At 59.4% G+C, this 25,233-nt stretch overlaps 11 protein-coding genes across 11 annotated transcripts; 5 read left to right on the top strand and 6 right to left on the bottom strand.

Moving 5' to 3' along the window:
• Positions 1 to 380: 380 nt before the first annotated feature.
• SPRG_07439 (hypothetical protein) lies at positions 381 to 2,716 on the top strand (the record flags this gene model as incomplete). The annotated part of the gene is made up of 10 exons (XM_012346578.1): positions 381 to 826; positions 873 to 985; positions 1,036 to 1,139; positions 1,198 to 1,391; positions 1,443 to 1,689; positions 1,737 to 1,807; positions 1,851 to 2,012; positions 2,055 to 2,180; positions 2,230 to 2,299; positions 2,349 to 2,716. The coding sequence occupies exons 1-10, from the start codon at positions 392 to 394 to the stop codon at positions 2,714 to 2,716; spliced, it is 1,890 nt and encodes a 629-aa protein (XP_012201968.1). The 5' UTR covers positions 381 to 391.
• A 166-nt stretch (positions 2,717 to 2,882) lies between these two features.
• Positions 2,883 to 3,897, bottom strand: SPRG_07438 (hypothetical protein). The gene is made up of 3 exons (XM_012346577.1): positions 3,461 to 3,897; positions 3,376 to 3,410; positions 2,883 to 3,321 (listed from the first exon to the last, which is right to left on the bottom strand). The coding sequence occupies exons 1-3, from the start codon at positions 3,884 to 3,886 to the stop codon at positions 3,024 to 3,026; spliced, it is 759 nt and encodes a 252-aa protein (XP_012201967.1). The 5' UTR covers positions 3,887 to 3,897; the 3' UTR covers positions 2,883 to 3,023.
• Positions 3,898 to 6,934: 3,037 nt separating this feature from the next.
• SPRG_07437 (hypothetical protein) lies at positions 6,935 to 8,903 on the top strand (the record flags this gene model as incomplete). Its single annotated transcript, XM_012346576.1, has 11 exons — positions 6,935 to 7,460; positions 7,510 to 7,625; positions 7,679 to 7,739; positions 7,781 to 7,825; positions 7,868 to 7,928; positions 7,971 to 8,031; positions 8,076 to 8,162; positions 8,205 to 8,240; positions 8,296 to 8,377; positions 8,428 to 8,701; positions 8,756 to 8,903. Exons 1-11 carry the CDS (start codon positions 6,947 to 6,949, stop codon positions 8,901 to 8,903), a joined length of 1,485 nt encoding a protein of 494 aa, XP_012201966.1. The 5' UTR covers positions 6,935 to 6,946.
• A 26-nt stretch (positions 8,904 to 8,929) lies between these two features.
• Positions 8,930 to 9,670, bottom strand: SPRG_07436 (hypothetical protein). Its single transcript, XM_012346575.1, has 4 exons — positions 9,509 to 9,670; positions 9,330 to 9,458; positions 9,140 to 9,288; positions 8,930 to 9,093 (listed from the first exon to the last, which is right to left on the bottom strand). The coding sequence occupies exons 1-4, from the start codon at positions 9,659 to 9,661 to the stop codon at positions 8,943 to 8,945; spliced, it is 582 nt and encodes a 193-aa protein (XP_012201965.1). The 5' UTR covers positions 9,662 to 9,670; the 3' UTR covers positions 8,930 to 8,942.
• A 712-nt stretch (positions 9,671 to 10,382) lies between these two features.
• SPRG_07435 (hypothetical protein) lies at positions 10,383 to 11,216 on the bottom strand (the record flags this gene model as incomplete). The annotated part of the gene is made up of 1 exon (XM_012346574.1): positions 10,383 to 11,216. The coding sequence occupies one exon, from the start codon at positions 11,214 to 11,216 to the stop codon at positions 10,383 to 10,385; it is 834 nt and encodes a 277-aa protein (XP_012201964.1).
• A 695-nt stretch (positions 11,217 to 11,911) lies between these two features.
• Positions 11,912 to 14,558, bottom strand: SPRG_07434 (hypothetical protein). Its single transcript, XM_012346573.1, has one exon. It carries the CDS (start codon positions 14,543 to 14,545, stop codon positions 11,957 to 11,959), a length of 2,589 nt encoding a protein of 862 aa, XP_012201963.1. The 5' UTR covers positions 14,546 to 14,558; the 3' UTR covers positions 11,912 to 11,956.
• Positions 14,559 to 14,707: 149 nt separating this feature from the next.
• On the top strand, positions 14,708 to 15,762 carry SPRG_07433 (hypothetical protein). The gene is made up of 3 exons (XM_012346572.1): positions 14,708 to 15,281; positions 15,329 to 15,443; positions 15,517 to 15,762. Exons 1-3 carry the CDS (start codon positions 14,718 to 14,720, stop codon positions 15,699 to 15,701), a joined length of 864 nt encoding a protein of 287 aa, XP_012201962.1. The 5' UTR covers positions 14,708 to 14,717; the 3' UTR covers positions 15,702 to 15,762.
• Positions 15,763 to 15,821: 59 nt separating this feature from the next.
• SPRG_07432 (hypothetical protein) lies at positions 15,822 to 17,185 on the bottom strand (the record flags this gene model as incomplete). The annotated part of the gene is made up of 7 exons (XM_012346571.1): positions 15,822 to 16,171; positions 16,217 to 16,363; positions 16,425 to 16,509; positions 16,557 to 16,628; positions 16,690 to 16,759; positions 16,806 to 16,930; positions 16,979 to 17,185. 7 exons carry the CDS (start codon positions 17,183 to 17,185, stop codon positions 15,822 to 15,824), a joined length of 1,056 nt encoding a protein of 351 aa, XP_012201961.1.
• A 349-nt stretch (positions 17,186 to 17,534) lies between these two features.
• SPRG_07431 (hypothetical protein) lies at positions 17,535 to 18,464 on the top strand. Its single transcript, XM_012346570.1, has 5 exons — positions 17,535 to 17,562; positions 17,616 to 17,816; positions 17,866 to 18,022; positions 18,072 to 18,200; positions 18,245 to 18,464. The coding sequence occupies exons 1-5, from the start codon at positions 17,557 to 17,559 to the stop codon at positions 18,421 to 18,423; spliced, it is 672 nt and encodes a 223-aa protein (XP_012201960.1). The 5' UTR covers positions 17,535 to 17,556; the 3' UTR covers positions 18,424 to 18,464.
• SPRG_07430 (hypothetical protein) lies at positions 18,426 to 22,119 on the bottom strand. Its single transcript, XM_012346569.1, has 7 exons — positions 21,925 to 22,119; positions 21,763 to 21,880; positions 21,491 to 21,715; positions 20,529 to 21,432; positions 20,091 to 20,476; positions 19,693 to 20,046; positions 18,426 to 19,646 (listed from the first exon to the last, which is right to left on the bottom strand). Exons 1-7 carry the CDS (start codon positions 22,086 to 22,088, stop codon positions 18,480 to 18,482), a joined length of 3,318 nt encoding a protein of 1,105 aa, XP_012201959.1. The 5' UTR covers positions 22,089 to 22,119; the 3' UTR covers positions 18,426 to 18,479.
• Positions 22,120 to 23,099: 980 nt separating this feature from the next.
• On the top strand, positions 23,100 to 25,218 carry SPRG_07429 (hypothetical protein; the record flags this gene model as incomplete). The annotated part of the gene is made up of 8 exons (XM_012346568.1): positions 23,100 to 23,145; positions 23,191 to 23,618; positions 23,661 to 23,821; positions 23,867 to 23,967; positions 24,015 to 24,308; positions 24,397 to 24,738; positions 24,787 to 24,977; positions 25,021 to 25,218. Coding segments are annotated over 8 exons (1,761 nt in total), but the record flags the coding sequence as incomplete, so codon positions are not given.
• Between the last annotated feature and the right edge of the window lie 15 nt (positions 25,219 to 25,233).

The following is a 25,233-nucleotide window of genomic DNA, read 5'->3' as shown; positions in this document are numbered from 1 at the left end:
TCGCCCATCGCGCCAGTCGAACACTGCCCGGGCGCCGATCTTTATCCGGAAAGTATCCGGATATTGAAAACGAGCTGAAAATTTCACGTGTGCAATCATGGCAACGCCACGCTAAATTTGAGCAATCAAGTCGTACTATGCAATCGTTGAAGGACACTGCCATATAATCGACTAACTAGCTAAATTCGTGTCAATGACGCCAAGACCTTGGTGTATGCGTCTGCGTCATCATCATGCAGCGCGGTGCAAGCGACAGGGCCCGCTCGTGTAAGCTCCTATGGGCCGTAAACAGCTCCGCGCCAGAGGCCGTCCACCTGTTTCAGTATACGAATTTTAATATTTCGAGAAACGGGCGCATTACAAATCCATTTGCGGATTCAGCGCCAGCAGCATGAGCATGGCAGGAGCGTTGAAGAAACCACTGCTGGTCGAGACGCAGGAACCCGACGAGGACGTCGGTGCGATGGCGTCGAGTTATGACGCCGACAGCGCCAACCTCGACGCCAACCTCGCGTCCGCGTACAAGCGCATGGTCTCGGCGAAACAGTCCGTGTCCTTTGGCACGCCCAAGTCGGACACGGACAGCATCCGCATGAGCAGCGCCGAGAACGGGCTCGGGACGCCCAAGTCGGACTTTTCGTCGTCGCGCTACTCGGTGTCGCAGTTCTCCAACTCGAACTCGCGCCTCTCGTCCGCGTCGACGTCGCGGGTGTCTCTGCGCGAAGCCGCGAAATCGCTGGTGTCGCAGCGCAAGCTCACGATCCACGACGAAGAAGTGCGGTTACCGCACCCGGACGACGTCCGTGAGAGCATCCGCATGATCCACGTACGCCCATGCCACGGCCACGCCATCCCATGCCATGTCTTCCTAGGCCCACTCTCGACGCGACCTGCCCAACGAGTGCGATATGTCGACCGACGTCGTGATTCAAAAGAAGACGTACACGCTGGCCTTGTCGCGCGACCTGCTCGTGTGGTCGACCGGGTTTGAAGTCTATTGCAACGTCGTCGCGCTCATGCGCCGAGTTCTTATAGGAGAAAACAAGTCGGCTGCATCGAGACGGACGACATTGTTGGCGCCGCGCCCATCAGTGGCAAGAAGGACGCGTTCCGCGTGCATTTCTTCCGCAAAGGCAAAGGTGCGCCTCCCATCCATGCCTTCGACAATGGGCTCACGTTGGGCTCTCGTGTGTGCAGGTCGAGGCGCCAAAGCGCTCCTGCGTCGCCCGTCGACCATGGACGTGCAGTCAAGAAACGAGGCAATTGCGTCCGGCTGGATCACGGCGCTGCAGGAGCTCGTGCGCTGGCAGGCGCGCGTGCCGCCAGCGACGCAGATGCGCAAGATCCGCGTCGTTGTCAACCCGCACTCGGGCGCGCGTCGGGCACCGCAGGTCCTATACGTCGCTATGAGAGCGAGTCGCGTCAAGATCGATCGTGCGTAGATATGGGAGAACGACGTCAAGCCGTACTTTGATCTCGCCGGGTTCGACTACCACGTCGACTACACCACGTACGGAGGCCACGCCGTCGACATGGGAAAGGAGTACTCGCCCGAAGAAGGCTACGAAGCGATCGTGTTTGTCAGTGGCGACGGCACGATCTGCGAGTACATGAACGGGCTCCTCGCGCGCCCCGAAGACGAGTGGAAGCAAGTGGTGGCATCGACGCCGATCTCGCTCATCTCGGCCGGTACACGTGTTGCGGGATCGTCTGGTATGCTCACTCGGTCGGCGTAGGCACGCAAAACGCATTTGGCACCGGGGTCGGGATTCCGACGACGGCCGCGGCCGTCTACTGCATCATCAAGGTACACAACTCCTCTGTCGTTGTCTGCATTAGCGTTGGCATAGCGCAAGCTGCGTCCGTTGGATGTGATCACTGCGATTGCCGAGCACGATCGGGAGGTCGTGCACTACAGCTGCTGCGGGCTTGGCTGGGGCGTCGCGGCCGACATTGCCGAAGAGTCGGAAAAGTACCGCTGGATGGGCACGAAGCGCTACGCGTTCCTCAAGGTACCCTTTTTTAAATGGCGTGTTCTTAGACGTCTCGTGTAGATCAAGCGGGCACTGTTTCCTCGCCGACACACGGGCCAAATCAAGTACATTCCCGTGCTGCCCGAGCCGACCCTTCGCAAGTACGACGACATCAAGAACGAAGGAGCTGACGACCAGTTTGATATGGTACAAGATCAAAATCCATTGCATCTCCAGATGCATCGATGTTTGGTAGGAGGAAGGCAACATCTACGACGGCCTCGCGCGACTCCGTAGCCAGAGCATGGCTCGCCCCGTCGGCGCAGGTAGCAATACCGTGGTACCGTGGAAACAGGCATGGAAAGCACGTCCTAGTGCGAAGTCCAGCGAGTGCGCGGCGCTACAAGGATGAGGCGTGGGTGGTCGAACGAGGCAATTTTATCGTCGTCGGGGCCGTCAACGCGGCGCCCGACGGCGTCTACTGCCACCCGTCGGACGGCTGCCTCGACCTCATGATTGTGCGCAAGGGCAACTTTTTCCAGACGCTGCATTTACTCGGGCTCTACTTGGTCGGAAAAGAGCTCCAGAGCAAGCAGCTCACGTACAAGAAGATCAAAGCGCTCGTGATCGAGCAAGACCAGCCAAATGGGTGCCTCAACATGGACGGCGAAGTGCTCCATGGTCCTGGCCCGTTCCGCATGGAGGTTGTGCCGAGCCTCTTTAAAGTGCTCTCGGAAAAGTAGACGCGTCATCTGTATTTATACGACACCCGATTTGCACTGCGTACAGGTGGAGTGTCTTACATCGCCCTTGACTTTGTACGTGTCCTCTCACGATCACAGACACACGTCGAAGAGGATGACACCAGCGTGCACGGCAGCACGCTTCGAGTCCTTCGTTGCATGGTGAGGCGACAATTGAGTAGCTGTGTCCAGGGCAAAGGGGTGACTGCCCAGCACGGTGGCGGTCTGACATATCGACGCCTTGCGTGACGGTGCTTCTTCTATCTTTTGTAATTTATCGATCTCGGCGCGACGACATCGTTGTTTGTTACGGTGCTTTGGTCAGGAAAGCTGGCTTCCACATCTTGAGGAGCGAGCACGAGGCCGACACGAGCCCGCAGACCGCGTCTTGGCCCGTCGACGCTGTCGGCCAGTTGAACGCGAGCCGCGTCGCATGGAAAAAGTCGGCCACCGCTTTGATCTGTGAGACCGTCACGGACGCGAGCTTGACTTGGCAGTTGTGGTACGCGACAGGGTCGACCTCGGGGTCGCACGCCAAGAGGGCGGCGCGGGCGTCGAGGATCGCGCACGTGTTGAGCGGCAGGTCGCAGCAGAGCGTAAAAAACCTAAGAAGTACGATCGCCGTCAGCGTATCTTCCCAGAACGTTCAGCCAGCGTACCACAGTCGATCCACCCACTTGTCGTACGCGCCAATCTAATCCGACAAACGTGAGACAGAGACGACGGTCGAAGCTTGCAGCGTACCCAGGACGGCGCCAGCGCCATGTCGGACGCCCAGCAGAGGTCGTCGCCCAAGTCGCCCACAGTACCGGCGCCAACGCTGAGCATGGCCGCGGTGCGCTGCCAGCCCGCCGGCTCGGCGAGCGCATCGAGCGAGTTGTTGACGACCTTGAGGCTCTTGCCGAGACGCATGACCCGCCGCGCGCCGCTGAGTTGCTTGGCCAGCGTGCCAATGAGCGGTTTGTACTTGGCCTGGTTCAACGCGAGCGCCAGCTTGCAAAAGTACTGCACGATCTTGACGGTCTTGTCGCGGCCGTCCGTATGGCCGAGCACGGCGAGGACGCGGTCCAGGAACGTCTTGTCGAGCGACTGCAGCAGGTACAGCAGTGGCAGCGCCATGAGCTTGGACTGCGCAGGCGCCTTGAGCACCACGTCGACCGGGTAGATCATCCGACTGCGTTATTTCGAAATGCCAGGACTCTCCCAACGCGCGACGTAATGCCCAGTGGTAACGAAGAGCCTCTCAAACTCGATCGACAGACCCAATCGACATCATCCGTGGTGATAGGCTAATTCCACGCGTCTTTAGCCACCTTGTGACAAAAGCGAGCAGCGGCGACGACCACGACGCCTCGTACGCAGCGCAGTTCCGTGTCGTTCACTTGCAAATGCACTGTGGTAAGACGACGGTGATATGCGCCATGGTTTTGCTGGTATGATGCTCCCGATACTGGCTTCGACCAAGGCTCACCCTTGTTTCGACCTACAGATCCAGTACCATCGAGTGAATCTGGAAACCAGAACACGGGATGCATGGGCGTACGCAACAACCTCAACACGAGGTGGCTGCTTGCTAGCAATATCATCAGCCTCAATCGATGGGCTCTCGCGTAGGGACTGGGAATGCAGGTACTGCCGAAAGACGCTGGCTTGCGCAAGAAACTCGTGCTTGGCTCCACTAGTGCTTGCAGTGACGTTGGCTGCAAGACGCCGATCCAGCAACCCAACTCGGCATCGAGATCGTCACTGACACGTTTCGACAGTGGTGCTAAGTTGCGTTCTTTTAGCTGCCCGTTGAAGTCAACCACCCCGCGCCGAATCTTGGTGGCGACTTGGGTGCACGAGGAATCCCGACGCTCCTCCGATCGGTCCTACTAGTACCTTCTATCAAGGGTACATCGAAATTAGTTCCCTTGGTTCTATCAAGGGTGTTGTTGACCCTTGGTCCTATTCCGTGTCGTTCAAGGCGTGACGTTCGTCGGGTCCCACGTGGAGCATTCGGAAAGCAGCCAGCGATCGTTGATGCTTCATACAATTTACCAGCGCTTTCCCGTCACCACTGCTTGGACCAACAACTGCCAGTTGTTATAATATGACGTCACTGTTTTATATAGAGGGTATTTTACTATCATCGTGCTAGCCTGTCGACTCGATGCACCGAGATGCGCGGGTGGTGGTGGCGCACGTCGTAGGCGTCTTCGTGGCGACTGATTGCGGCGTCGTTCGTCGCCAGGCTTTTGTGGCACTCGGCTACTGTGGCTTGGACCAGGTTTCGAGCGACTTGAAGCACTTGCAGGAGCTCGTCCTCGGCTTTTGTCAACACGGCTTCGGTGGCTTCTGGACTGAGATCGGTGGTCGTTGCTGCAGCGTCGAGTGCGTCGACAACACCACTGTGCATCTTTGATTCCTGGATGCCATCGTCACGGTCAACGTGAAGGCAGCGAATGGTCTCGTCCTTGGCCTCGATCGTCGCTTCGTGAAGAGGCTGGGCGCTGCTGGCGGCCAACTCGGCCACGGCAAGCTGACCCAGTAGTTCGTTGATGCGATCTTGATGAGAGACCAAGGCGTCGTCCTTCGCCGACGCTTCACGGAGCGCCCGTTGCTCGTGACCATCCAGGTCCGCTTGAAGCATCTGGATGTGCTCGCCCATGCTCTGGATGGCGTTGGTAGCCTCACAGAGGCGGACCGCGTTGTCGTCTTCGGTCGCTTTGGATGTTGCAAGGTCGCGCTCGGTCTGGTCGAGCGCGTGCTCGGCGTGTGCGAGGTTGCTGGTCGTGAGCTCGAGCTCGGCTTGGAGCAACGCGATGTGGTCGTCCTTGGTGGCCGCTGCCAGTGTCGACGCAGCGATAGCATCGGTCGCCACTGCGAGGTCGGCGGTCGTGTGGCGTAGCTGCGCTTCGATCTCTGCAGTGTAACGCTCTGCGACACGCGCTTCGTCAGCGATCTTTCGTGTCGTGGCAGCCTCTGCGGTCGTCGTGGCGATCGTGGTCTGGAGACGGTGGTTGAGCTTGGCGAGCGTGTGGAGGTCACGGCGCAGGCCCTCCGATCGAGTGAAGAGGACCTGAGCGCGCTCGAGGCTGGCGTCGCGCTGTGCGGCCAGCGTCGCGAGTTCGGTGGTCAGAGCCATCTCTTTGATCGAGTGCTCTTGGCGCAACGTGGCGTCCGAGGCAGCCAAGGCTTCTTGGTGTTCTTGCTGCAGCGTTGTCGTCACAGCGGCAATGTTGGCTTGGTGCTCGGCACGCAAGGTCGTGGCCAACGCCGCCAACTGCATCTGGCAGTCGGCGCGGAGGCTCTCGAGGCGTTCTTCGTACTCGGTGCGCAAGGCAGCGAGCTCACGGGCGTGGCGTCCAGGGACGGCCATCGCTTCCGGCGCTGTTGCCGCGCGCTGCGTGCGCGTGGAGACAGTCGAGGCGGTGCGCGTCGTACGGGCCGACGTCATCGGTCCTGGCTTGGCCTTGGAGGCCGCGTTCGTCGAAGGGTTCCAGCGAGGTGCTTGCATTTCAATCGTGATCGAAATATGAGCTTCTTCGCTCGCACGTTTAGATTCGCGTCGCTTTTGTACAGGGGAAAGGATATGGGACCCTAGCCCTACTAGATTCTGCGAGTAGAAATCAAAAAGCCAGAGCTCGTCCGCGGTGCTAATCGTCAGTATGAAGTGCACGAGTGGTCACCCCGGTCGTGTCTAGGTCTGCGTCGGAGGCTCGTGTAAATGGTATGCCGGCCATAATCAACTTAAGTACACCTCACTGTCTCCTGCTCCCTCGCACATCAAACTATGGTGCACTCACCTGAGTACCTGGGCTATGATTGTTGTACGGCAGAGCGGAGACTTGACGCATCGATCGACAAAGATGGACGGATGGCGTCTCGTTGAAGCCGGTCACCGTCGCTTCATCTTGGATCGTTGTTTGGTTGGGTGGTCTCGCCCGACGTTTGCCCCGTTTGCCCGCGTCCAAGACACCCTACAAGCTGGCCGTGGCTCCTGTGACAAGAGTAGCATCGGCAATAAGATATTTATGCGGTAAGAACTTGTTTATACTGCTTACCTACGTGGGGACGGACCGAGCTTGTCGGTTGTCTTCAACTCAAACCTTCAACGTCGTTCGCCTTGTTGCTGATTGGTCGGTGCCACGCCGTGGTCGCTGGCGTCTCTTGGCCCATACATTATCCAAGTACTGGATTTCGCCGCCGGAATTTCAACCAATCAGCACTTGGTGAATCTTCGACATCATGCTCCGCCTCGTCCACGCCCGTCGCCTGCGCCTGCCGCCGCTCGTCCGCGCGCACAGCCACGCGACACATGCCCAAAGCGACGACGCCCTCAAGATCACCCGTGTGGGCATGTACGTCAACATTGCGATGGCCGGCTGCAAGGGCGTCGTCGGCTGCGCGGTCAACTCGTCGGCGCTCGTCGCGGACGCCGCCCACTCGCTCTCGGACCTGCTCTCGGACTTTGTGACGTTGTGGAGCGTCAAAGTCGCGCGCCTGCCACCCGACAACAACCACCCGTATGGCTATGGCAAGTTTGAGGCCGTCGGGTCGCTTACGGTCGGCGCGATTTTGACGGGCGCGGGCGTCGCGATGGGCTGGGACGCGGTGCACACACTGCAAGAAGCCAGCGCGCTCGTCACTGCGAACGGAGGCACGTGGAGCTGGGCGGCCGCGCAAGCAGCGCAGGAAGCGCTGTCGGCTGCCGAGCACGCGGGCCACTTGCACAGCGTATTGGATCTCTCGGCGATTACCAGTACGACGTTCACGAACGAGAAGCGATTCGTGACGCCGCAGCATCATAGGTCTCGATACGACGACGCAATGGGGCATTGCCGCCGGCGCAGCGCTCGCCTCCATCGGGGCCAAGGAGGCGTTGTACCATGCGACAGTTCGCGTCGGGAAGCAGGCCAAGAGCAAGGTACGGACAGTCTTTTTACAAACCAAAGGTCCTGTGTAATGTCTTGCGTGCAGGTGCTGATTGCCAATGCGTGGCACCACCGTTCCGATGCTATCTCGTCGTTCATTGCGCTCGGTGCGACGCCGTGGTTATGTGTATCTCATATCCCAACGCAGGCGGTATCTGCGGCACCATGGCCGGCGTTCCCCTTGTCGATCCGCGTACGACGTGCCTATATTGCGTCATCTTTCACGAGTCTGTAGTCGCGGGGGCCATCGTGTCGTGCATGATCGCCAAGACGGGCGTCGACATTTGCTTGGACAGGTGCGGCGGTCTCAATCATCGGTGTATAACCCTCGCATCCAGTGTGCGCGAGCTCACCGACAAGAGCGTTGAAGACGATATCCTCAAGCTCCTTAAAGTCACGGTACGCACAGGAGTGCGCGCGGTCTGCGTTCACCTACCGCCTAGTCGAGTAATGTCGAGGACGTCGTGTCGGTCAGCAACATCCGTGCGCGTCGCATGGGCCCGTATACGCTGGTGGACCTCCGAGCCAACGTACGGTGCTGTCCATGGACCATCTCGAAGCTGCTTGCATAGGTACATGCCCGCACAAGCGTCTCGGCCGCCCAACAGGTGCGCTCGACACCGCCCAATATATATGCCCGACTGCAATATATATACGCGGTAGGTCGCAGCGCGTGTCAAGTCGGAGATTTTGCGCGAGCTGCCCGACGTCTCGGAGGTCCTCGTGCACATTGACGTCGCCCACAGTACGTCGTTTCAACTATCCCATAAGCCGTGGTACGACGTATGCGAGTAGACGAGATGGACACTTCGAATTGGGGCTCGGTGACGCCCGAAGAGACGATGCGGCCGTACCGCGAGATCAAGCGCGATGTGCTCCACGCCGTGCGCAAGATCCATCAAGTCCAAGGCATCACGCACGTCAACGCGCACTGGGTACCGCGCGACAACGTCACGTACGCGTCCGGCGAGACGGGGCTCGGGTATGGTACCTTCCTCGACGTCGCCATCGTCGTGAACCCCGACCTCTCGGTGCGCGACGTGCACAAGATTGCGGCCCGCGCCCGCAAGTACGTTTGCATTTTCTGGCCTTATTTCCCGAAATTGGATGTTTCGTTTTGCAGGGAAATCGAAAGCATCACGTATGTGGTCGAGGCCGACATCCACCTCGAGCTCTACGACGCCGAGACCACCATCGACGACGGCAAGGACTCGCGGCTGCTCGCCGAGGCGCCGTGCTTCCGCGCGTGCCCGCAGGCCACCGCGCTGTAACACAGTTTCAACGTATCGAGTACTATGGATGCCTTTTGATTACGACGCGGCGGGCGGCTTGTTTTGAGGCAAGCTATCGAGGAGGTTCGAGAGCATCTCGACGACCTCGGGCTCGAGCGGGTCGACGTCGTTGGGGTACACGGCGCGCAGGTCGCCCGTCTGGTCGATCACAAATTTGTCAAAGTTCCACCTACACACGGCAACACGTTGTACAGACATGGAGAGCAGCGACGTACGTCGGCGCGACTTCGGACGTGTAGTGCTCCTCCAGCGCGACAAAGAACGGGTGCGCCTCGGGCCCGAGGACCTTGACCTTGGACGTGATCGGGAACTCGACCTTGTACTCGGTGCGGTAGAAAGCCTCGACTTCTTTCTCGTCGCCAGGCTACATGGACGTCGTCCACGAGTCGTGAAGGCGTGCACTACCTCTTGGCCGCCAAAGTCGTTGGAGGGCACGGCGAGGACCGTGAGCCCTCGGTCCTTGAGCTGCGCATAGAGCTTTTGCATCGAGCCGAGCTGCGGCGTGAAGCCACACTTGGACGCCGTGTTGGCGACCTAGTCGATGCATCATGAGCATGCAGCGACAGCGACGGCGATGGGAGTACGAGGATGATGCGATTCTCAAAGAGGCTCGGCGCGAGGAGCTCGTCGCTGTCGATGGCTTTAAACTGCTTGAGCTTGCGCTGGAAGACCTTCTTGTTCTCGCCGTACGCGCGCGAGCCCACGGCGCGGCGCAGCGTGACCACTCGGCGAAACATGGCAAAAAATCAAACTCGAAATCTCAACAGGCCGACTAAACCGTTGCGGTTAGTCGACTAAACCTGCCAACCCAGCACAAGTCGCCACACCTTTGCCATTCATGAGTACGCTGCATATCCCAACTCTGATCTGCGTACAAGGAGGACACCAGGCTTAGCGACAGAGATGAGTCGTCGCCCGACCCATTGGAGCACCATGTCACCTTCTATTATGCGAGCGATCGCTTGTTTAGTTAGTCGCTCCCAGTTGACCTTTCACCGGCCTGGAGCATTTACCTCTTACTATTGATGTACTTCGATAAATGATATTTCAATATATCAGATGTAGAAAGTAACCTCCGAAACATGATGCTTGTCAACTTGAACCAGAACCAGAACCTGACCAGAACCGAGGCGGGTCATGGAATCGGCTTCGTCGGAGCTGACACGCGGTAGGAAGCGTTCGGGCTTTCTTTCATATGTCGTCGATGTATCTTACGTATGTACTGCACTGCACGATCCACATTCGCATGTGGCGTTCTCGAACGACGACACGACTGCCTTCGACGTCCTTGATCGTTGCGAGCTCGTTCGTGGCGCTTCGGTTGTCTGTTATCCCTTCACGCGTTCTTGTATCAGCTTCTGCACCGCTGTTCACACGACTGCGACCAAGTCGTAGCAGTAGAATCCAACGCGCGGATCGAGAAATTGCAGGTACATGTATTTATCCTACTACAGTGGACTAGATCTCGCACGACTGCGAGTAGCGGCCACCATAGTCGCTGCTCGTGTCACTAAACGAGTCGGTCGAGTACGCAACGTCCGACGTGGCCGAGTGGAGACTGTAATGCGAGTCGAAAATGTCCGAGTCCGTCTGGAACGACGGGATGTGCGAGTAGCCGCTGTCGGCCGAGAAGGACGCTTCTTGCGCGGCCGACGGGTACTCGTAGTGCTGCATCGAGTACATGGGCGGCGGCGGCGGCGGCTCTACGACGTCGAACGCCGGGTTCCCGAACGGCGTCATGTCGTACTGCGCCGTGAGCCGCCCCGAGAGCGTCACGACGTTGTGCCCTGACCGGAACGTATCGAGCGGACTTAGCCTTTTGTCGAACGCGTAGTCGCTCACGCGCTGCCGGCTCTTGGCAAGCGTGTACGAAATCCCAATAGCGAGCACCATGACAAGGCCGCAGCCGCCACCAATGAGCGCATACGTCATCGTGTCGCTGTCATCGGACGCTGCAGCGACCGCGGTCGTCGGCGCCGGGCGCGTCGTGCCGCGTGTTGTTGGCGCCGGCGTCGGCTCTTCGGTCGTCGGCTCGGGCGTCAGGGTCGTCGGTGGCGGTGTCGGTGTCGTCGTCGGCGGCGCTGTGGTCGTTGATGCCGGCGTCGTTGTACTAGGCGGTGCCGTCGTGGTTGGCACCGGTGTTGTGGTCGGGGCCGCCGTCGTCGTCGGCACGGGCGTCTCGGTGGTCGGCGCCGGCGTCGTCGTCACCGGCACGATCGACGGTGCACTCGTGTTGGTCTTGGCCTCGGCCAGTACCAGCAGCACGACGACAAAGGCAAGGAAGGCCCGCATCGATGCACTATAAAACGCTGGTGGAAATGAAATATAAGCACGCGCCGGCGAAGGTGCGGCGAACCTGCGCAGCTGCCGCCGACAGACCCTGCGTAGTAACATGAGATCCCACTTTCGTAACACCCTCCCGCTGCAACTCGTCGCCGTGGACGACGTCCACCAAGTCGAAGGACCACGACTGCTGGAGACAAGAGAAGAAAACAAGGTCATCGGCGCTGCATGTCGTCGTCGCCGTCGCCGTCGCAATCGACCGCAGTCGCCCGACAACGTGCAAGTATCTTTGACAGTACGTGTCACCGCCACATGCCCTTTTTACGCAGCCACTCGCTTGGTCGCCGCCCCGTTTGAATGCCGCTGGCGTGCATCCCACGGTGCAAAGAGGCGGAGAATGGGTCGAGCTCATGGCAGCCAGCACTAGTAGGTACGCTGTGCTTGGCATCGCGGGGACCAAGGGTCTGCCGACTGCAAACGCAAAGCCAGCTCTCGTCTCTATCTTTCGCGATCAGACGAGATCTGTTGACCCGACACGACGACGACCCGCGTTGATTGTGGCTGTCACGTGGGATATCACTGTCTACGGTGCCAATCTCGCTGGCTGGCCTGTCTCGCTCGACTGCACGACTCATGCGAGCGAGGTGGTGGCCCTCCGAGACCGCTCGTCGCGTTCGTGTTCGTGTACTCACTCGTATCGACGAGGCGTGTAATACATCATGAGTCGTTTAATTTTAGTGGGCAGTCGTCTACTTTTTACTAACACGGCGCTTCTTGGCGAGGCCAGCGCCGCCGCCCTTGAGGAGCTCGCCGCCCTTGCGCACCTGTTGGTTGAAGGTCGCGTTCTGCTGCTCCATCCACGACCGGATCTCCTTTTGCTTGGCGTTCTTCTCGGCCTGCCAGGTGGAGCGCTCTTCTTCGCGCTGGCGCGCGAGGAACGCCGCGTCGCGGCGAAGCTCGCGGCTCGCGCCCTTGCGTTCGCGCTTGACCTGGCGCTGGAGCTGCTTGAGCTCGGCCTTGTCGCGGTCCGCTGTCTTGTCCTTGCGCATCGCGTAGTTTTCGTCAAACTTGGGCACGAACGACGGGAGCACCGTCGGCGCAAACGTCTGAAGGCGCAGCGGCTTGCGCGCTTTGAGCGAGCTCTTCATGGTCGTCTGCAGCAGCGTCAGCGTGGCTTCGAGGCGGCCGTTGGTCGCCGGAAGGTGCTTGGCGTGAATGGCCTTGAGGAGGCGCTCGATCGGCGCGAGCAGCTCGTTGACCGACGGCAGCGCCGCATACTGCGTGGCCGCGACATCGATAAAGCTCAAGAGACCGTGGAAGAGCGCCGCCGACATGGCTTCATTGGGCAGCGGTGTGTGCAGCGGGAGAAGCGGGAACGCATCCTCCTTGTGATCCTCGACCCACGCGTTGATGGCGTCAACCCACCACGTGCTCTCGGGGTTGCCGAGGAGCTCGACGAGCGACGTGAGCGCGTGCAGCACTTCGGGCGAGAACTTTTTCTTGTCGCGCGACATGTGCAAACTCAAGCCGACGCAGAAGAGCGCACTGCGCACATCGCTGGCCGACGCGATCGGCGCCTTCGCCAGCGCCTGCCCGACAAGGAGCTCGATCGGCGACAAGACGTTGTGGCGGAGATCCGTGACGGGGAACACCGAGAGCGCGACGCGCAGAAGGAGCAAGTCGCGCATGTCGGGCCACGGCATCGTCTTCTTCTTCAAAAGCTTCTTCTGGAGCGCCGTGAGGTAGTCACGGAAGAGCGCGCCGGCGTGGTCGGGAAACTCCTGCGCCGTGTCGAAAAGGTGACCCGCCAGGTGGTGCAAGTCGGCGCCAAACTTGTCGTAATTGGCAGCGTACTTGAGGAACTGGCGCAAAAGCACCGCAAAGAGCTTCTTCATGAGGCCCTGGTTGGCCGCGCTGAGCTTGGGCGAGTAGTACTTGCGGAGGCGCTCAATGATCGTGTTGCGGTCGGTCGCGTTGTGCGCGTACTTGGAGAAGAGCGCCGCGAGCTCCGCCGGCGTCGTCGGGCACTCGAGCACGTACGGGATCTCCTTGGCTGCGTCCGCGCGCTTCTTCTGCGCACGGGCAAGGGCTTCTTCGTCGACCTCTTCCTCTTCCTCGTCGTCATCCTCGTCATCTTCGTCGTTGTCATCTTCGTCGTCCTCTTCCAGATCGGCGTCCTCGTCCTCATCGCCGTCGTCGTCATCTTCTTCCTCTTCGTCGCCGCCCTCGGCCTCGTCTTGACCGTCTTCCTGGTCGTTCTCGGCGTCGCTGTCGTTGGTTTGGTTGAACTGCTGGTCGATCTGATAGTCGTCGTTGAGCGAGTCGTCCGTGGCCGGCGGCGGGCGCATGAGAATGAACTTGGGCTGCTTCTTGCCGCCCTTCTTGGTGGCCTTCTTGGCCGTCTCGGTATCGCTCTCGTCTTCGCCGTTCATGCGCGCGATACGCTGCTTCTCGAGCTCGGCGAGCTTCTCGTGCTCCTTCTTGGCGATCTCTTCGGGCGTGAGCTTGCGCTCGGTGGCCTTGGCCTTGGCTTCCATCGAGAGGAGGCGCGCCATCTTATCGAATTCATCAAGCTCGCCGCGCGCTTCCGGCGTCCGGTCGGCCTTCTTCGGGCGGAACGACAGCATCTTTTGAAAGTCCGCAAACTCGGCGTCCAGGACCTCGGTCGTCTCGTCCTGGGTGGCCTTGTTCTTCTGCTTCTCGGCCTTGTACATCTTGCTCTTCATCATGACCTCGTGCATGATCTCTTCGTGCGTCTTCTTCTTCGCGGGTTCGTCGCCAGTCGCAGCGCTGCCGCCGCCAAAGTGGAGCTGGTTCACGAGTTCGCGCCCGAGCTTGTTCTCGAACGCACGGTCTTCCTCGTCCATGTCACTGCCCTCGTGGCCGTCAAAGGCGTCGTAGTCGTCAATCTTTTGGCCGCGATGCGTCAGAAACTCCTCTTCGTTGTCGTTGGTCTCATCCGCGAGGTTGAACTTGGACGCGTTGCGCTGCTGCTGGTACTGCTTCTTGCGCTCGGTCTGAAAGCGCGCGAGCATCTTGTCTTCGAGCGACATGTCTTCGCTCTGCTCGCCAAGACGGCGATCCTTGAACTCGTTGTTCTTCTTGCGCGTCTGGAACTGCTTGAGCAGCGTTTGACGGCGGCGGTCCTCGGCCTGCGCGCGGGCTTGCGCCACGTTGCGACCTTGGCCCTTGATGCGCTTCCCGAGCACCTCGTACTTGGAGCGCGAGTTGGACTGCACGTCAAAGGCGTTGCTCTTGCCGCGGCCAAAGGTCTTGGCGCCGGCCTTGGCCTTGGCGCCGACGCGGCCGACCGCTTGCATGCGCTCCTTCTTCCCCATCGTATTTCTTGGGTTCAAACTGCAATTACCAGTCGCCGTGAAAAATCAAAACCCACCAACCATTGCAAGGCTCGCGTTTCTGCCAATCGCATGGCGCCAAAAAACAGCCAATCACCGGCGACGTTAGATCCTCCGGATAATACACCAATCTATGCGGATGTTCAGATCGAAGATGGCCGCGACGTGGCGAGTTGGGCGGACGAACGACTCGTCGGGCGTCGCAGCCGCGCTGCGCCCGAGCACCGGGTACCGCGAAGACATGATCAAGCGGGGCGTGGCGCCTCGCGACTTTGTCAAGGAGAACCGCAAGCGCATCCAGCTCAAGCAAGCCGAGCAGGCGCAGAAGAAGGCGGACGACGAGGCCAAGGCGACGGCCAAGCGCGCGGTCGATGGCTTCAAGATCAAGCGCTTTGAGCGCGCAGCCTCGCGCGTTGGCAGCTACGACGGAGACGACCGCTCGAGCACGAGCAGCCAGCACACGCGGTATACGACCCATCGACGCGAGTACAACAAGGCGCGCGTCCCGACCCAAGACGAGCTCCGCGAGCGCGACCGGCAGCTCAAGGAGGCCCAGAACCGGCAAACCGTCGACTTTATCAACTCGAACGCATGGGAGGTCATCCAAAAAGCGCCCAAGAAACCTACGCCGACGGCCGCCGAGCTCTGGGACATCGAGTCGAGGCGACACCACAGCTTTGGCCAAGTCCCGAGCTACCTCCGCGAGCGCAAGGCCGCGGTACGCCTTCCCGATACATCTCGCGTGGCCGATGTACATGGTAATAGTGGGCGAAAGAAGAAGAGGAGCGCCGCATGAACCTTCCCGACCCCGACTGTCCCCACGGGATGGTGCTCATGGCCGACGACGACCGCTTGGACACATTGGCGACGCTGCGCGAGAATATCCTTACGACGATACCCCTGCATTTGCACTAGTAACTCTGTCCACTTTTGAAACCTTGACCACGCAAAACGCTATGAAGCCGCGCGCCGACAGATGAACCAGCTGCCGCTGCGGATTGAGACTCCGAGCCAGATCCGCCGCAAGCAAGCGCTCGAGACCAAAATGCAAGAAATCGAGGACGCGATCAAGGTCTTTGATAAGCCCAAGGTCTTCATGCTGCCGGAAGCGCTCTCCGAGTCGACGACCAGCGCCTAACGCCCTATCCAATACTATCCAATACTATCCAATTCAACCCAATCCAATTCAATACTATCATGCCGCACCTGCGTATCGCAAAACCAATGCGACACCAACAAAAGGATAGCTGATGCATTCTTACTCGAGCGTATCGTACACCTTTTGCACGTCGGCCGGGTCAATGGTTGCAAACGTGGCCTCGTCGACAAGCGACCGGCCTTTCGACTTGAGCTTGAGGTTGTAGCGGTGCCACTCGGAGCGGAAGTGTTCGCGGTACTTGGCCGTGTCGGGAAAGTCGCCACCGCACGTGCTGCAGGGCCGACCCGCCTTCTTCTCCGTGATGGGCGCCGCTGCGGCCACGACAGCCGGCGCGGCCGGCGGGAGATCGAGTGCGAGGCGTTCCGTCTTTTTGGAGATTTCGTCGTCGATCGTGTGCTCGCCTTGCTCGTGGCAGCTCAGGTCGAGCACTTCCAGCGACCGCGACGCATCTACAGAGCACGCTTCTTCGTTGCTATCGCGATAAGAGACCATACCCTTCTTGCCCTTGGGGTTGACAAACGTGTCCAAGTGACGGTAGGCACTCGGGTCGATCTGGCAAATGATGCGCAGCACGTCTCCGCCACGCTGCTCCATGATGATGGCTTCCTGCTCGGCGAGAAAGTCCTTGGTGGCTTGGCCGTCTAGTACGTCTCGTAGATGAATACACAGCCATTCTGACGGACGCAGGTGGTTTGGTTGTACCGGCCGGGGCGACCGTCACCTGGACCTTCATCTTGGCGCGCGTGATGGGCATGTGCGCCTTGAGCTTCTTGATCACTTCAAGCGCCTACATGTCAGCCATAGCGTCGAGTCCTTAGAGCCCCGTATATGCACCTGCTGCTTGGCCGATCGGTTCGGGATGAGCGCGTAGTGCATCTCCTTCATGGCGCGTTCAATGACGGTAAACTAATCGGGTGGATGATCAATATTCGCATGCCAACATGAGATTCAAGGGGGTCGTCGCTACCGGGTACGGGCGGTTGGACTCGGGGTTGACGCACTTTTCGGCCACGATCGTCGCAATCTCCTGGTACACGCTACAATATCCTCCGATGATGCCGCCGCCTCGCATCCATGGTATACCTTTCGTTGAAGGCGGCGCGCTCGCCATCCGAGACTTGGAGCTCGCCCTTCTCGATGATGATCTTGGCGATTTCAATCACATCTTCCGTGCCAAAGACCGCCATGAGGTTGTTGGCCTTCTTGCCCTACGCGCAGTGCATACAGCGCTTCTCCTCGTCGCGGAGATGGCGTACCCGCGAGACGTTTTCAAAGATCGACTGCGACTGGAGGACTTCGTCCAAGCTGGTTTCGACGCCGTTGCGCCAGTTGACGACCTTGTTCTTGTAGCACGCGACCTCAAAGCGCTGGCCGTTCTTCTTGAGGCGCACGACGGCCACGTTCGTGAGGCGGACCTGCGAGATCGGCGTCATCACGCGCTGGCTCTGGTGCATGAAGCCCATGGTCGGTCGGTTGGCTGGCTCGGTGGCTTGGTTGAAAATGCGCCTCCGTCTTTGTATGGCCACGGAACGACCTACACTCGCACATAAAGACGTTGGACCTATAGGTTAAACTGGGGTCAGATCCTGGAGGACATGCCCTTTGATCGTACGCATTTGTAACCAGCGAATGCACGCGCGCAGGATGCCAGCTCTGTACCCTGATTGAAAAAGCAGTGCGTACACGCTAGGTGGACACGAGATGAGGCGACTCGAGCGACGGTATGCACCTTGAGCAAATGGCCACCCGTCGACGAGACCTACATTCTGTACTTTAACGCGCGTTAAAGCCTCGCCCATTGCGCCGGCTGCGAAATTTCCATCGACTCGAAGCAATGGCGGTAAGGCCGACGCGGCCATGACCCTTGCGCGTGACGAGAACGCGCTCGTGTAGGACGCACCGAAGAAGGGCGTGGCCAACGTCACGCGGCGAACATGGGACAAGGCGTTCTTCGCGCAGAAGGCGGCGCTGCGCGCCAACGGCCTCCTCGAGGAAGAGGTCAAGTCGACCAAGCAAATCTCGGAGCGCGAAGAGTTCCAAGCCGCGCCGGATGGCGCCGCGGGGCCCATTGGCTCGTCGCGCGCCTTCCTCAAGGTATGTCCTGGCACTACAATTGGCGAGCGACCATGCGATTCCGGCGTAGGCGCGAACCAAGCAGGTCGAGCTGGAAGAGAATGTGGGGAAGACCGTCGTGCTCAAGGCCGACGAGACGATGAAGGGCACGGGCTACTACTGCGAGGTATGCGAGGTCACGCTCAAGGACTCGGTCTCGTACATCGACCACATCAACGGCAAACGCCGTACGTCAACCTCTCGATCATCATGTTGGATTCCCATGGATGCGAGTAGATCTGCGACGACTCGGCTTCTCCATGCGTGTTGAAAAGGTCGGTGTTGAGGCAGTCAAGGAGCGCCTCAACCTCGCCTCCAAGCGCAAGTGGGACCCGACGGTCACCAAGAAGCCGGACGCCGTCGAAGGTAGACTGGCATATCCGCGTATATGATCCTGCATCTTCGATTAGCGTACGAGAAGAAGCTGGCCGAGATGGATGCGGAAGCCAACCTCAAGAAGAAGCAAAAGAAGGAGGCGAAGAAGCAGCAGAAAGAAGAGGCACCGGTCAACGTTTTTGCGACCGAAGACGAGGAAGCCATGATGGCCATGATGGGCTTCGGCGGGTTTCAGTCGACCAAGAAAAAGTAAAGCGTCGTCGTAATATACAGCATCAATTTCGTATGGACTCACTCGTCGTCTACGAACTACACGTCGGCAAGGGACATTGTTGTCTTGGCGACCCAGTATTCACGGTTCCGGTGCAAGTTGTCGATGCAACCGCCAAGGCCGTCGAGGAAGTCGTGCATGATGCTCCAGAGCGGAAACACACACGAGTCGATGAACGCAATGTTCATGCGTGCGTGGTCCGGCGAGTGCGCCTTCGTGCTCATAAAGCCACTCGGCGAGAGCCCGAGGGCCACCTCTTCCTTGTACTGCTCGTTGAACTCGACCATGAGCGCCTCGGTCCAGAGCGTGTGCACGGGCGTCGGCAACGTCGGGTTGGCAATGTCGGCGCTGTGCACGATCGCATTCAGTAGCAGTTCCTTGTCGGCCTCCGCGTCATGCTGGAAGACGCCGTGCTTGAAGCGTTCGTGGAGCATCTTGACCATGTTGCTATGGACGTGCATGTCGGTCGCCAAGATGATGCGGATGATGCTCTTCCGAACGTAAATGTAGTCGGGGCTCGAGAGATGTTCGAGGATGTTGTGGCCCGGTCGCCGCAACGTGTCAAAGCAGTGGGCCGCGTGCATGTTCTCGAGAACGCTCTGGTCGTTGTAGAGCATCGCGGTCGACGTCTTGGCCTTGATATGAAACTCGTTGGTGCGACCGTTGTGGTTCATGTCGTGGCAGACCGCGCCAATGAAGAGCGCGAGCACATCCCGCGTATCGAGCAGCGCGTGCATCGCCCTCGTCGACGTCGCTTGCGCCAGGACGACGAGGAAGGTCATGTGCAGCGTCGTGAACGCGTGGTTAAAGTTGTGGTACGCCACCGTGCGGTACTGGTCCCGCACCGCGATCATGAAGCGCTGGAACGTTTTCGTGGGCATCTGATAGTGCGCGAGGAGATGGAAGCCGTCAAACATCGCATGGGCGTGCACCAAGAGCAGCTCGCGGGATAGGGTAAACGGGTTTAATCCCCAGTCGACCACGTTTCGGAGCTTGTCGAGATCGGGCGACATGGCCATGAGGGCGGCAGCTGGCTCGGACGTTGCTGTCTCTTGCGGCGGTGGCGATGGCGGTCGCGACGTACTTGGCGTTGGACGGTGCACGTCGGTGAATTGCGCCAGAAAATCCGACGTGACTTTTTGAAGCTCCGTCTCCGGGTGCTCTTCGTCATGGAAGAGGAGCTCCAGCGACCGGCGCTCAATGACCTACAGAGGTACATGAGTGATATGCCATGGGATAGCGAGGGCGTACCGACGAGATCTCGACGCACACCGCCTTCATGAGGGCCACGTCGTCGCTCATAAAGCTGGGTGCGAGGCGCTTGTTGATGACTTGAACCACGGCAATGATCTTCTCGCGCGAGACGACGGGCACGCAGAGAAGCGATCGCGTCGTGATACCAAGGAGTGCATCCATAGACGCGTCAAACTTGGGGTGCGGCGTGGCTTCTGAGAGAATGATGGGGGCGCCGGTCGCGGCCACTTCGCCGGGAATGCCCATGTCCATGCTCAGGACGCACCCCTTGGTCTTTTCGCTGCCCCGACTCGTGAGCGTGTTTTCAATGTGGTTGACGAGAAAGAGCATCGCATGCTCCGCGTCCAGAATCTACGTGGCGCGACGTGAGGAATACGAATCGTACCATCCAGTACCTCGCACGTGGCCGTGATGACTTCCTCAAAGACCGAGCTCACGTCCGTGCACGACGAGACGACGTGCAGCATTTTGATGAGCGCGTCGCTGCGACGGACGGCCGCCCGCGCCGAAATCGCATTGTTGAGCGCGATCGCCAAGTAGTAGGCGATGCCGATCGCGAGGGCTTCGTCCTCTTGGTCAAAGTAGTTTTTCGGGGCCTCATCACTCTTGCCGAGCATTTCGACGACCCCCAGCACATAGCCCGTCGCGTCTTTGATGGGCACGACCAAGAGCGCCCGCACGTCCTTGTACTCGGCGCGCCACGTCAGCGTCCAGCGCGTGTCGTGCTGCACGTCGTGGCTGTTGCAGACCTCCCCCGTCACGACCGTGTGCCCCAAGAGACCTACATATCACATCGTCAACGTTCAGATTGCACTTTGCGCGATCAATGGAACCGTCGAGCATCGGGCGGCGGCGCCGGTCCCCGTCAAAGAGCACGAGTTCGTTCTTCTCGCGGTCTGTGACGTAAATGCGAACGTCGGCAGCCCCCATGGGGCGCTGGACGGTCGCTACGATCGCACGCACGATGACCTGAATGTCCGACTCTTGAAAGAGGATCGTCGAGAGATCGAGGAGCGTCTGCGCCTTCACCTGCGCCTTGGAAATGGACGCGCGGAGGTCGGCGTTGTAGATTTCGACACCCAAGTGCGTGCAAATGGTGCTGCAGATGGCTTGGTCGACCGCGGTGAAGCTCGGTTCGTGACGACGGTTGAGGAGCTGGAGCACGCCATTGACGCGACCGTCGGGCCCAATGATGGGCGTGCACAGCAGCGTCGAGATATCCAAGCCCGACGTGTTGTCTTGGCCGGGGCTCCAGCGCGGGTCGGCGCTCGCGTCAAGGAGGTGCATGGCTTTGCCCGCCTCGGCGACCGCGCCCACGATGCCGTCGCCGACGCGGATGCTCATGGACGGCTGGTTGCGGAAGATGCGCGAGAAGAGCGAGTTGGAGGGTACGTCGAGCGCGTAGACGCGGCAGTGGTCGATCGCCATCATGCGGTGGAGGAGCCCCACGGCGCGCTGCAGCACAGCGTCCGACGACAAGAGATCAGTGCTACTGGTCGTCGTCGCCATGGCCGACGGAAACGACGTGCGGCGCTCAACATGCTCAAACGAAATGTTGAGCGACGTGACGATCTGGGCCACGAAGCGGCTGTAGACCGTCAAGTCGTTGGGCTCGTCGGTCGCGCGCTGGAGCGAGTCGACCCAGTCCTGGATCGTCTGGATGCCTTTGCGATAGTTGAAGATCTCGGCGACCGCGACGACACGCGATCCGTTTTGCAGCGGCATGCACAAGTACGACTAGATGATAATGCTACAGATGAGCAGCATATCGTCGAGAGAGGTCGAGGAAGCGCACCCGCACGTCGAGCCCGTCGAGCCCGTCCTTTTCGTCGATAAAGAGGTCCGAAGTGACGGCCGTATGGACGTGCATCGGGGTCCCTTGCTCAAACGCGCGGTGGAGGAGGCCATTTTGAATGCGCGTGGACGGATACACGCTCTGTCCGTCAAATTCGAGAACTCCGCGCGTGGTCGCAATGTATATGTAGCAGTTTTCGGCGTCCATGAACGACACAAATTGCTCCTACGCGACGACGAATGTGAGCTCAAATCGATAGACGTCGTGCGGACTCGAATCTTGAGGAGGACGTCGATGAAGTCGTCTTGGCTCGTAAAGAGCGAGTCCATAAGCGACTGCTGCGCCTTGCGGAACTTGCGGTGGTTGTTCTCGCCGACGGTCTTGCGCAGCCTACGACGTGTGAGGCCAACGCGGAAACGAACGAAGGGTCGCACCAGCGCGAGAGCAAGACGTGTCCCTGGATCATTTTCCAGCGACGGCGGGCGACGAGCCGCGCGTCGTTCGTGTTCTTGGTCTTCTTGAGCACGGGGTGGTCGAGGTCCGTCGTCGGAGGGCGCTTTCGCGCCGAGTTGGGCATCTGGAAGACCTTGGCGCTCATGCAGCAGCCGTGATCCCGCCTTTTGTACGACTTTATAAACGGCGAGCTAACAATACACGCGGTTTCGTTGAAACCCCCGCAGCGTGGCCATCCGATCACGAAGCGTCTTTTCACGCTTTGTCGAGAAAGGCGATAGCGTCGCAAACAAGCGAGAGGACGCGCAGCTGCAGTGTGGACGATGGTCTGCGGACGATCTTTATTTTGAAAAGAAGGATAATATCGGCAGCGCTGGTTCGTTGATGTTTGGCGCCAATTGCCGGCCGAGATTTTTGACATGGTACACAGGAAGCAGAAACACACAAGGTCGTCGCCACAGCTAGTGTAGCTTGTGCTGCAAATTAAAACCATGCGTTCGCTCCGACATTGTCGCCGCAACCGTGCTCGCCGACGTGATACCGAGTGCTCGACGGTCGTGCCCAAGGCCTGTCGTGAACCGCCACAGCGCACGCGCCTGTACACAGACGACAACCGGCCATAGATTCCGTTCGCAGACCAGTATTTCGAAAACAGCTCGAGCTCGAAGAAAGTTCATTATCGCTCGCTATCGAATGAGTTCTGCTCCATCACGTGGCACCATCCAATCGACTCCAACGGCCCAGCCTACGGCAAGAAAATGAGTAAAAGTTTCCGTAACAACTCCAAATCAAGAAAATATGCCCGTGGGTGAAGGCAAGGGAGACAATGGATTCATGAATGTTGAAATCTTGACACTGACATACCCTCCACCGGATACATTCTTGAGGCGCACATGCACGCTGCAGAATCCGCGAGCAGCCTCGCATTGCCTCGCTTGGATGGAAGTGCATCATAAAAAACAGGACTTGGCTAGAAACTAGCGATGGATCGCTAGGAGTGGGCGGCGCTGGCGACTCTCCAACGCGGCTTACCTCTCCACCCCGCAACGAGCGAAGTGCGTCGGATGATATCATCGTAGTCGGGCGTTTCGTCGACGTCTGTTCGCATTCAAGATAACGGCCACGTCGCAAGGAGCGCGGGGGAAAGTTGCAGGCGATGGAGGCGCCATCACCCGCTGACGTCAAGCTGGTGCTGCCGCGAGGTGCGAGGTGCTTTGTACATGGTTGTACACACTCTTTCTGTCTAGTCTTCTCTGAGACCAAGAGCGTCGAGAAGGGGCTGTCACCAGCCAAGCCCAATGACGCCACCAAGACACCGCGCTCGAGCAATGCTGCAAAAGTCGACGACGTACGCTTGAGCTCGGAAAAGTCGAGCGAGGTGAGCCCCGCGCGCCCCGCCGGCCATTTGCCCGAGAACAGCCCACCGCGCCGGTTTTCAGTCACGCGCGGTGACCCGCCACGGACCTCGATACTCACGCGTAGCGACGACATCAACACAGATCGACCGAGCTCCCCGAGCCCACCCAAGGCGACGACTTTGAACGGCCAAGTCGCAAGTTCGAGCCAACTCCAACGACTGCCGTCCGTCCGTGGCGTCCTCAGCGAGAAAAGTCCTGTCAAGGATCCGAGTCCAAAGCGCAAGCCACCAACGCACATCCAGCACCTTGATCCTTCGGTACGATGCGGGTGAACCAATGGACTCTGACGCCCCGGGTAGGGGGATACATTGCCCATCAAAGACGGACTTGGCCTCTTGGCACTGGCAGCGAAACGCAAGAGCACGCGCAATCTGGTGCGAACCAAGACGGACGACGATAGCAACGAGAGTCACACACTCAGCCATTTGAGACCACTTACGTCGGTCCCACCGCTGCTACTGTAGTCGCCATGTCTCCCGACGTAGTAACGACACCATACGCGTAGCCATGGCCGCATGAGTGCGTCGCCGTCGCGACACAAGCTGGAGCTCCAGCAGCGCCTCACCGACATTGAGCACTGTCAGCTGCCCGTACTTCCCTCCTCCCGTATGTGTCGTTTCGACAATGCGCGTTCGTTGAGCCGCCTTCTGTAGCCGAGTCGGGCGCCTTTGACGAGAAGCGGCTCTCGGAGATGAGTCCGAGTGAGTACGCCGAGTCCTGTGCGGCATTGGGTCTGCCCGATCTCCGACGCCACCACGCCAAGCTCTTCAAGCTCGTGCGGCAGTACCAGACACTCTTCTCGGTCGCGAGCTCGATATCCGTCGAGATTGACTCGGGCGAAGCGCTCTCGCGCATCATTGAAGGCACATACGAAGTGCTTGAAGTCGACCACGTCGCGCTCTTCCTCATCAACCACAAGAAGGAGACGCTGCACATGTGCGTCTCGCGTTCGTCGCGCAGCACCGAGTACCCGCTGCACAAAGGCACTACTCCTTTGGACCTGGCATGGGATCGAACCATATATCGGCTTTGTAGGGGTCTTGGGTCACGTGGCCAAGTCTGCCGAGTCCGTCATCATCCAAGACGTCGCGAGCGACGAGCGCTGTGATATGGACGCGGACAAGTACCTCGTCGACGGAAGCCTTGCGCGCAATCTGCTCTGCGTGCCGATCTTAGACCCGTCCAAAGTGCCCGTCGCCGTCCTTCGCTGCGCCAACAAGGCGCATGACTTTACGCCAAGCGACTGCATGAGCCTCGAGCTCATCGCGTCCATTGCAGGACATACGCTGCACAAGCTCGAGCTGTACGAAGTCGCCATGCTTGCGGGACGAAAAGCATCGGCGATGCTCGAGGTCGTTCGTGCGATCGCTACCGAGTGTACAGAATTGTCTCGAAGCCACGATATTCTGATGCTTATGGTATTAGGCAATGACCTGAATGGGATGGTGCACAAGATTATTGACGTGGCGAAGACAGCGCTGCACTGCGACAAGGTGTCGCTCTTCCTTTGCCACCGCGAGAAGCGCGAGCTTGTGTGCTGCGTCTCGTACGATCCGGTGCTTCGACGCATGGTCATTCCGTACGGCGTCGGCATCGCTGGCTACGTGGCGGGCACGGTACCCACCGCCGCAATGTCGTGGAAGGCTCTAATTGACGTAGGGACAAGTGCTGCGCATTGACAACTGCTACGACGACCCGCGCTTCAACGCCGCGACGGACCGCAAGATGGACTACAAGACGATTTCGGCGCTCTGCGCACCGGTGATTACGCACGACAACGACATGGTCGCCGTCATCCAAGCCATCAACAAGCTCACGGTGCCGTCCACCGAGCACCCGCCGGCCTTGGACACGATTGTTCCGTTCCAAGAC

Source organism: Saprolegnia parasitica (assembly GCF_000151545.1).
Source record: "Saprolegnia parasitica CBS 223.65 unplaced genomic scaffold supercont2.30, whole genome shotgun sequence".
Lineage (NCBI taxonomy): Eukaryota > Oomycota > Saprolegniomycetes > Saprolegniales > Saprolegniaceae > Saprolegnia > Saprolegnia parasitica.
This window is presented reverse-complemented; position numbering and strand designations above follow the sequence as displayed.

Bases quoted from the DNA above. Each gene is read 5' to 3' on its own strand.
- SPRG_07434 (XM_012346573.1), bottom strand. From the start codon at position 14,545: ATGGGGAAGAAGGAGCGCATGCAAGCGGTCGGCCGCGTCGGCGCCAAG.
- SPRG_07431 (XM_012346570.1), top strand. The intron at 17,817-17,865 runs GTATGTCCTGGC...ATTCCGGCGTAG, and splicing joins CGTCGCGCGCCTTCCTCAAG to GCGCGAACCAAGCAGGTCGA. The intron at 18,023-18,071 runs GTACGTCAACCT...GGATGCGAGTAG, and splicing joins CCACATCAACGGCAAACGCC to ATCTGCGACGACTCGGCTTC.
- SPRG_07433 (XM_012346572.1), top strand. From the start codon at position 14,718: ATGGCCGCGACGTGGCGAGTTGGGCGGACGAACGACTCGTCGGGCGTC. The intron at 15,282-15,328 runs GTACGCCTTCCC...ACATGGTAATAG, and splicing joins TCCGCGAGCGCAAGGCCGCG to TGGGCGAAAGAAGAAGAGGA. The intron at 15,444-15,516 runs ATATCCTTACGA...ACCACGCAAAAC, and splicing joins ATTGGCGACGCTGCGCGAGA to GCTATGAAGCCGCGCGCCGA.
- SPRG_07430 (XM_012346569.1), bottom strand. From the start codon at position 22,088: ATGAGCGCCAAGGTCTTCCAGATGCCCAACTCGGCGCGAAAGCGCCCT. The intron at 21,433-21,490 runs GTGCGCTTCCTC...ATTATCATCTAG, and splicing joins TCGACGGGCTCGACGTGCGG to TCGTACTTGTGCATGCCGCT. The intron at 20,477-20,528 runs GTTCCATTGATC...TGTGATATGTAG, and splicing joins CCGCCGCCCGATGCTCGACG to GTCTCTTGGGGCACACGGTC.
- SPRG_07438 (XM_012346577.1), bottom strand. From the start codon at position 3,886: ATGATCTACCCGGTCGACGTGGTGCTCAAGGCGCCTGCGCAGTCCAAG. The intron at 3,411-3,460 runs GTACGCTGCAAG...TTGTCGGATTAG, and splicing joins TGGCGCTGGCGCCGTCCTGG to ATTGGCGCGTACGACAAGTG. The intron at 3,322-3,375 runs GTACGCTGGCTG...CGTACTTCTTAG, and splicing joins AAGTGGGTGGATCGACTGTG to GTTTTTTACGCTCTGCTGCG.
- SPRG_07436 (XM_012346575.1), bottom strand. From the start codon at position 9,661: ATGTTTCGCCGAGTGGTCACGCTGCGCCGCGCCGTGGGCTCGCGCGCG. The intron at 9,459-9,508 runs GTACTCCCATCG...TGCATCGACTAG, and splicing joins TTGAGAATCGCATCATCCTC to GTCGCCAACACGGCGTCCAA. The intron at 9,289-9,329 runs GTAGTGCACGCC...ACGTCCATGTAG, and splicing joins ACGACTTTGGCGGCCAAGAG to CCTGGCGACGAGAAAGAAGT.